Source organism: Ahaetulla prasina, chromosome 1 (genome assembly GCF_028640845.1).
Source record: "Ahaetulla prasina isolate Xishuangbanna chromosome 1, ASM2864084v1, whole genome shotgun sequence".
NCBI classification, from domain to species: Eukaryota; Metazoa; Chordata; class Lepidosauria; order Squamata; family Colubridae; genus Ahaetulla; species Ahaetulla prasina.
The window spans coordinates 4,898-15,452 of NC_080539.1; the positions used below are offsets into that span (position 1 = coordinate 4,898).

At 43.2% G+C, this 10,555-nt stretch overlaps 1 protein-coding gene across 1 annotated transcript; it reads left to right on the forward strand.

The window, feature by feature from the left end:
• The first annotated feature begins 769 nt into the window (after window positions 1–769).
• On the forward strand, window positions 770–7,318 carry CRK (CRK proto-oncogene, adaptor protein). The gene is made up of 3 exons (XM_058163859.1): window positions 770–1,107; window positions 1,848–2,380; window positions 4,410–7,318. Exons 1-3 carry the CDS (start codon window positions 876–878, stop codon window positions 4,545–4,547), a joined length of 903 nt encoding a protein of 300 aa, XP_058019842.1. The 5' UTR covers window positions 770–875; the 3' UTR covers window positions 4,548–7,318.
• The last annotated feature ends 3,237 nt before the right edge of the window (window positions 7,319–10,555 follow it).

Genomic DNA, 10,555 nt, shown 5'->3' on the forward strand with positions numbered 1-10,555 from the left:
AAACTATACTAGATCATTTCCCTACTGTATCCAACCTTCTCTTCTTAGAGAAGGATGTTGAGAACCTGGTTGCACAACAGCATGGAAGGATCCTGAAGATGATTATCTGGACCCTTTTCGGGAAGCTTCAGGCTTGGAATTGAAACAGGGCCAGTTGTGCATGCCTTCCGATGGGAACCCTCATCCTTCTTGGCCCCTCAGTCTTCAGCACCGTCCCCACCAGGGTATCCTTTGGAGGAGGCTCTGGAGGGGGCAGCGCTGCTTTCTGCCAACCCTTCTCGTGCCTCCACGTCATACTGGTCAGGGGCCCTCGGTCCCTCTTCCGAAGGGTCCCACGCGAGTCTCTCTCCGCCCCTGCTTCACGGGAATCCATCGCTTGCCGCCCCCGGCCTGCTGGTTCCGGAGATTCGCCGCTCCTCGTTCAGGGTGGGGCTGTGCTGCACCGCACGGGCCTCCGAGCGGGGAGATTCGCTACAAGGGAGAATCACGTCCACACAGACGTTATAAGAGCGGCCGTCAAGCGCCAACCTAACGCGTGGATCATTTTTCGCGATCCGAGACCTCCCCGTGGACGCTCCCACTGTCCCAACTGCCAACAGGCAGGGCGGGAGGAGAGGCGGGGCATAACGGGCCGAGCCAAGAAAAACGTTCCGCTCCTCATCGAGAGAGGCTGTGAGGCAAGTCAGGCTCGGCCACCTTCCCAACCGGCGCACTCCGATGACACCACCGCGGGGGCCGCTACAACGGCTTCCGGCGGAGTGCCGTCACTTCCGGGCAGTGAGGCGCGGCGGCCCCCATCTTGGGCGGCTGCAGGAGGCGGCGGCCGGGTAGGCGCGGGCGATCGGCGGCGACGTTGCCGCTCTCCACCGCCGGCCATGGCCGGGCAGTTCGACGCGGAGGACCAGGCGAGCTGGTACTGGGGGCGGCTGAGCCGGGCGGAGGCGGTGGAGCTTCTGCAGGGGCAGCGCCACGGCACCTTCCTGGTGCGGGACTCGGGCAGCATCCTGGGCGACTTCGTCCTCTCCGTCTCCGAGAGTTCGCGCGTCTCGCACTACATCGTCAACAGCCAGGGTGGGGGCGGGGCGGGGGCGGCCCCCTCGGCGCCCGGTGAGTTCCCCCACCTTTTTCCGGCCTCTGGCCCCGCCGCCCGACCCCGGCCGTGGGAGCGGCTGGGAAATCTCTCCTTCGCCCGGATGTCCTGGGGATGCGGCCGAGCGGAACGTCCTGGCTGCAATTTTGGTGGAATCGCTTTTCGATTTACCCATCCCTAAAATCCCCTCGTGGTCTCCCATCCACGCACTAAGCAGGGCCGGCTGCTTGTGTTGTTTGAGATGTGCCGGTGTCGCCGCCACTTCCGTGTAGTTGAATAAAATGCTCTGCCAGGCAGAATTTGAGTGTTCTGTTTGTAAAAGCCCTTTTAGGCAACCGAAGACCCAGTCGGTTGCCTGTCCCTGGGCTGAATGGTGAGGATTGGGACCCTTCCTGTGGTGGCTCTAGAGCCCTGGGATTCCTCAAGACAGGCCCCTTCTTTCTTAAAAAAGGCAGGTCAAGTCATGTTGTGTAATTGCATTTAGGTTTGTGGTTGTTCCCTTTACTTAAAGGAGCTGATATCTTCTTTTGAGTTTGTGTATTGCCTCTGAAGAGCTACTTAACTTTGCTACTTACAAAGTGGATTTGTGCATAAGTTACTGCTAAATGTACAGACTCAATGGTACTGTAAAGTAATGGATATTATTTAGTTTTTCATTTTTAAGAAACAAAATGGATTATTGGTTGAATGCTATTCTTGGTGTTGCCTGTTTTGTTTCATTATTTCCTTTTTTTTTGTTTTGTTTCCCCGCTTGCAGGGTTGTCTCCTAAGTTTCGGATAGGTGATCAAGAGTTTGATTCTTTACCAGCTTTGTTGGAGTTCTACAAAATACACTACTTGGACACTACAACATTGATAGAGCCTGTTTCAAAATCAAAGCATAACAATGATGCACAGCTCAGGCAGGAAGAAGCTGAATATGTACGTGCTCTTTTTGACTTTAGTGGCAATGATGAGGAAGATCTCCCATTTAAGAAAGGAGACATACTGAGGATCTGGGAAAAGCCTGAAGAACAGTGGTGGAATGCAGAGGACGGTGGCGGCAGGCGAGGCATGATACCAGTTCCTTATGTCGAGAAGTATAAGCCTGCCTCTGCTGCAGTATCCGCTCCGATTGGAAGTAACCAGGATAGTACCGTCCCACAAGCATTGGGTGGGCCAGAACCAGGCCCCTATGCCCAGCCTAGCATCAATACGCCACTCCCCAATCTTCAAAATGGGCCAATACTTGCCCGTGTCATCCAGAAGCGGGTCCCTAATGCTTATGACAAGACAGCCTTGGCCTTGGAGGTATGTAGTGGCGCAGTGCAGAGAGAATTCTCACTCAGATTCTTCTGTTTTGAAAAGAACGGAGAACCCAGCGAGCAGCACGGTTTCCAAGCCACTGGTGCTGAGGTTCCCCACAAATGTAGCCTGCAGAAAGACTAGCATGATGATCTTGAAATGGATAGTATTTCTGTGTTGTGAGTGCTGTGTGTGTGTGTTTGTCTCTTCTGTGAGAAGCTCACTGATTACTTAAGTTCTGTCTGAAGCATGTTTCAGAGGAAAAGTTACTATAGTGAAAAAATCTAGTTTGGCCTTTCATGCCCAAGGTCATGGGTTATACTGCTTAGAGGTTTGACACGCATTAACTATTTTCTTGGGTGTCAGCTAAATGTATCCCAGCTTGATTTCTTCTAAAGCAACAGGATAAGGCAGAAAATGGCACTGGAAGAGGGTTGGGGTGTTACTTCACTTGGGAACTGATACCAGAAGGTCCTGCCTTAATGTTGCAGATAGTCTATAATTTACAACCACAACTGAGCCCAGAATTTATGTTTTTAAGTGATAAATTTGTTGAGTTTTGCCCCATTTTATGACTCTTCTTGCCACATATGTTAAGTAAATCACTACAGTCGTTAAATTACTAACACGATTGTTAAGTGAATCTGGTTTCCCCATTGACTTTGCTTGTCAGAAAGTCGCAAAAGAGGATCACATGACTCTGAGACACTGCATAAAGTTGTCAAGCATCCAAATATAAATCACATGACCATGGGGATGCTACAATCATAAATGGAAACGTCCTTTTTTCATAGACACTTTTTTCAGTGCCATTGTAACTTCAGTCACTAAACAAACTGTTGTAAGTGAAGGACTACCTCTGGTTACGTCTCCTTAGCCAGATTGTGATGCTTGAACTGCTTCTATACTTACATGGAACACCGTAACTGCCTATTACCGGTAGCAGCTCAGTGTATAGCTCTTTGATGCCTTTGCCTTGCCTTGGGAGGAATCCCACAATGGGCTATTGAGGAACACTAATTGTGACAATCTTGGCTTATATATTTAAAGGGTAACACACCCTTGTTCCCAAGACATTACTTTGTTCTCAAGCTGGAATTGTTTGTAATTGTTTCCGAAGTCATTACTTTTAAGCAGAACTGCCAGAACAATGAGGCATGACAACAGAGTTCTGACTTTTCAACATGGGAGGCTTGGAGATGTCACTCCAGAGATAAAGAAAATCATACGTGTATACAAAATGACTATGCAAATTTCTAGTCATTCTTAGCCTTGGGTGCAGGGTGGAGTTGATTTAAATCAACTTAATTTAAATCAATCATGATTTAAAACACTAGTAAAAAGGCTTGATTTAAATCGAGTTTAATGACCCTAACTGCCATCTCTGTCCCACAGCGGCTCCTCCTCTGACCCGCTGTTGACTCACCGACAGTCCCAATATTGCAAACTATAGTCTCATGCTACATAACTAAGCTCCATTTCATGCTGAATAAATCTTAAATAGAAAACTATCTTTAGATAAATTTTTACTCCAAAAGCATTTTATTAAAATAAATTTGATAAAAATAAAAAAAATCAATTTAAATGAAAAAAACTGATTATTTTTTTTAAATCATCGGTTTTTATCCACCCTGCTTTTGTGTTTGAGTTCTTTTTTATAGGTGTTTGGGTGAGCTAGATCATAATTTGTGCCGAAAGTTCATTGAATAGCAAAGGCAAATTATCTGTTTCGGCTCTTTGCTTTCTGGAATAAAAAGAACTTTACTGCACAGCCCTGCCATCCTTTGGAACAAAACCTGAGATTCAAATAGCATGCTGTATTTCCCCCTTGGTGGAAAAGGAGGAAAGCTGTAGTTCTTGCTGTCAAAGCTAGGAGCAGCTGCTATCACCGGTTCCTTGTTTAACCATATTGCTTTCCACTGAACGTGTTACTGTTAGCCAGGGGTCTTTCCCAGAATATGCCTCTTTGGATACCTGCCCAAGGAATTGAAGAGTCATTCACAGAGTTGACAGTGGTGTGTTTCTTGGTTTGCAGGTTGGTGAACTAGTCAAGGTCACCAAGATTAACATGAGTGGCCAGTGGGAAGGAGAGTGCAATGGCAGACGCGGCCATTTCCCATTCACACATGTCCGGATGCTGGATCAACAAAATCCTGAAGAGGACTTCAGCTGAAAAGGACCCTACTGTTCGGCTTACCGATGGGAGCAAGCACACGGAGTTTCATTGCTGCAGCAATGGAGACTGTTTCTTGAGAAGTCAAAGCAGGGTTGTTTCTGCCAGCATTCTGGTATTGAAGATGAACTGTCCCTGGGACACAACACTCATGATGTGCTTGTGTTTTCAGGGCACGGCTTCTGTGCCAAGAGGTAGGTCAAAGACATTACATTCCCCACCCCAACCCCGGAGTAGGACGAGAATGCTACCCAGGGCTATGGAGCTCAGGCTTTGTCAGTTGCATGGCTTTCTCTGTAGGTAGATAGCCCGAGTGGCTTGGTAGGACACTCACAGCTTGCTAGCCTAAATATTTCTCTCTTTGGATCTGATATATTGTAATTTCTGTCTCATAACTGCTTGTTGCAAAATGAGTACACTATGCATTGCCCTGGTCTATTTTCTAAGTGTATTTTGATACTGGGATAGCTGGAGCTTAACGATTGTATTTTGGATGGTTAGGGTGAAGTTTGCTCATTATTGTGAGTTCCAAAAATTTGTCTTTAGTACAGACATAGCAAGTAGCTGACTTAATTTCAGAGGTAGATGTTAATGGATATTAAATATTGGTGGAATGTTAAGCTTCCCTTAAAGTGCAGAGAACTGTGTTCATTGTACTTTTTAATTGCCGACTTACCTGAGCACTACACTCCAAAGCATTAGCCAGTTATAAAAAGAGATGAGTGCCTGAAAATTTCCTTTTAGTACTTTCTACTTACTCCATATAGCAAGGCAAATATTGCCATGATAAATGAAAATGCCAAATGCTTCCTTCTATAAATGGTTCCTTTCAAACTATGGTTCCATCTGCAAAGCAATCTGATGGTGGTTTCATGAAGACCTTATTTTTAATAAACTAATAAAAATACTAAAATGCTTTTGGATTGATTCTAAAACATGAATAGTTTACACACACAATATATTTCCACTACTCATGACTTGAAAAAACCATTTTTTTCTACCAACGTTTCCCAGACTGCTTGTTGCCAAGTTTCTTTTTGACTTAATATTGCTGGGGGGAAAAAATAACCTTGAACCAACAAGATTTCCTTTGCTTATCAAAATGTGCCTGCCCGATACTCTTCCCAAGAATGAACTTCAGGTGTATAATACGCCATCTCATATCCCATTAATAAAAGAGAAAAATGTCCTTTAGTGCTTATGCAATAGTGCCATTCTGTTCTTGCTTTAAGAATATTGAAATGACTGGATCCCATTTGTCAGGGAAGTCCCATGCACCCCTCCCCCCCAAATAATCAATTAGAATATGAACAGAGCAGTGCACAGGTCAATCATATTTACACATAGTTGCATTACCCATAAAGGGCTGGGCCTAAGTATTTTGCAGGGGAGTTGGCTGTGGATCATCCTTAGTTGTTAAGTCAGCTTTTCAACATAATGGGAGTTTGGCTCCACAGATGGAAATGGTCCATTCCCTAGTAAAATCGTTATCCATTGGTGACACTATGCAAAGCACTGCTGCCCAATGGGTCATCAAGGCTGGGAGACTATATTTGTTCTGAGAACCGAGTGCTTGGCACAAAGCCTCAACTACACTTCTCAAGGTCTTAGGAAAGGCAGTAATGCCACCAGTTGCCTTTTTTGACTTTTATGGCTTGCTATGGGAATTTGTTTTATGGGAAGTTCAGTAGAGATTGTAAGATTTGTTTCCCTGAAAATGATTTTTCCGAAACAGATCCTAAAGTATTCTTGGAAACCACAGAATCTCTCCAATTGAGGTTGGTTGATTTTCTGTATTCTCGCAGGAAGTACCTCTTAAAGAGATATACAGACGTTTTATTTAACAGGATACGCTGCATTTAAGTAGAAACATAGTTTATTATAATACATTTCTGCTTAGGCTCTGCCAAGTTGGCAGCATTAGAAACACAAGGGCAATGTTTTTATTGTAAGTAATGTTGGAAATTCCTTGACCAATTCTGCAATGTTGATCCTTCAGAATTTCTGGAATGACACATAGACCCTGTGGTTTGTTGAATTTTGACCAGCTATTGTGATTTATAAACCATATTACCTGTATATTATAAAACTAATCAATTTTGTTTTATTCACTAAACCCTGACAGTATAGTATGTAAAACTATTCAATATTCATATATTATGCTTTGCTTTTGGTTTAATGTGTGAATTGTCCCAATGGAGTTCAGCAAATTCAGCAAATCAACTACAGAAGAGCAAACGTATTATTGCAATATTCATATTTCAACCACTATTTCAGTTTTCAAAGTATGTTATCACCCTTTCTCTTCATCTGGTATCAGAGGCATTTCATGATTTGCTTCTTACTCGAATGAAGCAACTGCTTTGTTGAAGGCCTCCTAGGCAATCCATTTTGGGTAGTTAACTTTCCCCTGAATTAGTGTGATAAGAGCACCACTGGTCACTATTTTCATTTTGAGATGCATTTTTGCATAGTATTACACTACTCAGTTTAAATGGGATTTTTTTCCTAGCTAGTATTTTAGTGAAACCCAGCATTTCATAATAAAACCTAATGTGATCAAAACTTGTTAATCTATTATAACTGCAAGTATTTTAATCATTTTAATAACATGCTGTCAGGGTGAAAAATGCTATACACAAACTAAAGCAAAAGCATATATAAAATGTGCCCTGTATTATATAACACTACACACTTTGACAGTTATTTTTTGTAGCCTGTAATCAACTTGTGTATAATATGTGGCGTAAATAAAAATTGCAAAAGTGAAATTTGTGATTCATTGCCTTAACAATGTAAGTGCTTGGATAGGCAATGGGTGGGCTGATTCTAAAGATGCACCATATTGTTCAAAGAAACATTTTTAAATTCTTTTGTTTTTAGAATAGTGACAAAAAGAAATAAAAGAACAAAACAAAGAAAAATACATACACTATCAAAGAAAAAATGCTTTTTAAAAAAGTGAAAAACAATAAAAATATTTTAATAATAAATAGTGACAATTCTATATAGCTATCTAATGCAATTATAAATTTGAGTGATAGTAAATGACAAGATCAGTTGCTGCAGAACAAGAAAGATTTAGTCAATCAATATGAAAAGCACTGCCAGTTGAAATCCATAGTAAAAGCCTTTAGAAGCTGGATCAAGCTAAACATAGCTCGGAAATCCTTTATGACTGATGCTATAAAGGACATGCCACATGATTATTAACAAAGTTGTGCCTTGTCGGACAAAAGATGTACATGATAAATTTGGGCCAGCAACTCATGCTGATCCTAGCTCTTCTTAAATAAAATAGAATAAAATGACAGAGTTGGAAGGGACCTTGGAGGTCTTCTAGTCCAACCTCTGCTCAGATAGGAAACTACCATTTCAGACAAATGGTTGTCCAATCTCTTCTTGAAAACTTCCATTGTTGGAGCATTCACGACTTGTGGAGGGAAACCATTCCACTGGTTAATTGTTCTCACTGTCAGGGAAATTGCTCCTTAATTCCAGGTTGCTTCTCTCCTTGATTAGTTTCCCTCTTGCTTCTTGTCCTGCTTTCAGGGGCTTTGGAAAATCTGTTGACCGCCCCCCTTCTCTGATAGTCCCTCAAATATTGGAAGATACATTCATGTCACCCCAATAAGTTGACTTTGTAAAAAATATACAAATAGAATGAGACTATTGCCTTATACACTGTAAGCCGCCCTGAGTCTTCGGAGAAGGGCGGGATATAAATGTAACCAAAAAAAAAAGTCCTTTTCATTAAAATAGACATACCCAATTCCAGCAACTATTCTTTATGTTTTAGCCTCCAGTCCCCTAATCATCTTTGTTGCCCTTTTCTGCACTCTTTGTAGTGTCTCAACACCTTTTTTACATCGTGGCAACAAAACTGGATGCAGTATTCCAAGTGTGGCCTTACCGAGTGGTAAAGTGGTATTAACACTCCCTCAGTTAACGTGGGTGTGCTTGGTCAAGCCCCTGTTGTATGGCTTTTTGTACTGTTTGTGGTTTTAGTCCTGGCTGACTATGTTTATGAGCTTTAATGATTTATTTTTAATAGAGTTTGTATGCTCAGAATCTTTTGGAATGGACAGCTATATTAAATTGAATAAGTTATAAATAAGCAAGTACCTTATTCAAACAATTCAGTAAGCTAGGGCTCATCTAAGGTCCATTAGATTAGGAGGCCATTCTAGAGGGCCAGTGGTAAGTGTCACCTCCCGATCTTAGCCCCCAACACCTGGCAATAGTGGGGCTCCACCAGTTGCTTTTTCAGCATGATCAAATAGATTGTGCCAATTGTAGCTGCTGAATGGCAGCCTGCAGTTAACTTGGTGCCAAGCCTACACAGGTTAATGCCAGGTCTTTAAATGCCTACAGGCAGTCAATGTGGAGCCTGCAATACAGGTGCAACCTACTCCTATTAGAAATGACCACTACAGAGAAACCAGTTAGTGTCACAGTGGGACGGATATGGGATAACAAAGCTTCATGGGGGCTTCACGAAATCCAGCTGATACCTGCTTGCCAGGAGACCCTCTGGGATTGCCTGGAAGTATTAGGGAGCCGTTTGAAGATTTTAAAGGAGAAAACAAATGCAGCCTATAAAGATATAACAAGGAATCATAAGGAGATAATGGAATTGATGCGAAATACTGTGAGATTAGGAAAACCCCAGCAAGAATAAAAAATGAACAAAAAATTCAGAAAATAGAGAAAACAGAAAGTGTTGAGGAAAAAATAGAGGAGATAATAATAATAACAAAAGAGTTGGAAGGGACCTTGGAGGCCTTATAGTCCAACCCCCTGTCCAGATAATTCCCAAAATGATAGAAGTAGACAAAAAGATAGAAGAGATAGCAACAATTTTGAACACGGAAGAAATAGAATATTTTAATTGACAGAACTGCTCCATTCAGATACACCCCTGGACAAACCAGTAATTGGACATCCTAGAGATCCCCCCGTCTCCCCTCAGATTGTAGGTCACAAAGAATCCCAGATAATTTGCTAAAATGTTCATCATTATAGACCCTGTCCATATGGAATCCCAACACAAACAAATCTGAACATTTGTGCCAACTAATTGCAACAACTAGCACCTACAATTGCCTTCTTTGACTGCTCTGCCAAAGCACATTCATTCATCGTATTTATATGACCCATTTCTAGAAAAAGTGACTTTAGAAATGACGCCAAACAGCTCTAAAGATCTATTTGTCTGCCATCCTGTTGTTTGGCAAAACCATCCCCTTAATCTCTACAATGTGCCCATTTGCCTTGCTTGATGGCCCTTTCCCAATGACGGTCCCAACCACCCATGGGATAACTGCCTCCCCACAGCGCAGACAGTTGAAGCCTGAGCAAGGAGCAAGAGGAAGACGCCAAGGCACTTCCAGCTGCTTGGAGGGTGTGAAGGTTGGGGCCAGTCCTGGATGACTGAGAGTCTCCATAGACACCCATTGCAACCGACCCCAGAGGGAGGAGCACAGCACAGTGTTGCCAAACCTAAGAGCCAGTCCAGTGGGAGATCAGGATCGAAGGGAATCAAGGTCACTAACTTGGGTATCTGATTCAAGAACAGCAGGTCCAAACATGGCAACTGCATCCTGCCCCTCTCCCACAAGCGATTTAGAAGTGAGATTAGAGCCATTGCAGTCCCATATCCGAGTCTGCCTGTAAGCCTGGGAACTTCATTACCAACCTGCCACAGAACCAAGGATAGGCAGCCATGTAAACGGTGTTGCAGTAGATTGAAAGTAGACTACCTGAATGAACTGTGGAACCCAACTTAACACACAGGGTCTTACATCAAGCAATCAACTGCATTGCCTCTGGAAGCCACCTAAGTGTTGTGTCACACAACTATGGCACTTCCACCCCTGCCTAAGAGTTACAGCGGATGCCATGCTCAAAACCCACTTGGGCACATCTCTGAGATGGAAACACAGGCCTCAAAACTCAGCTGGTAATATATACCAGATTGGCCCTCTCGTCTATGATTAGGTCAAGGA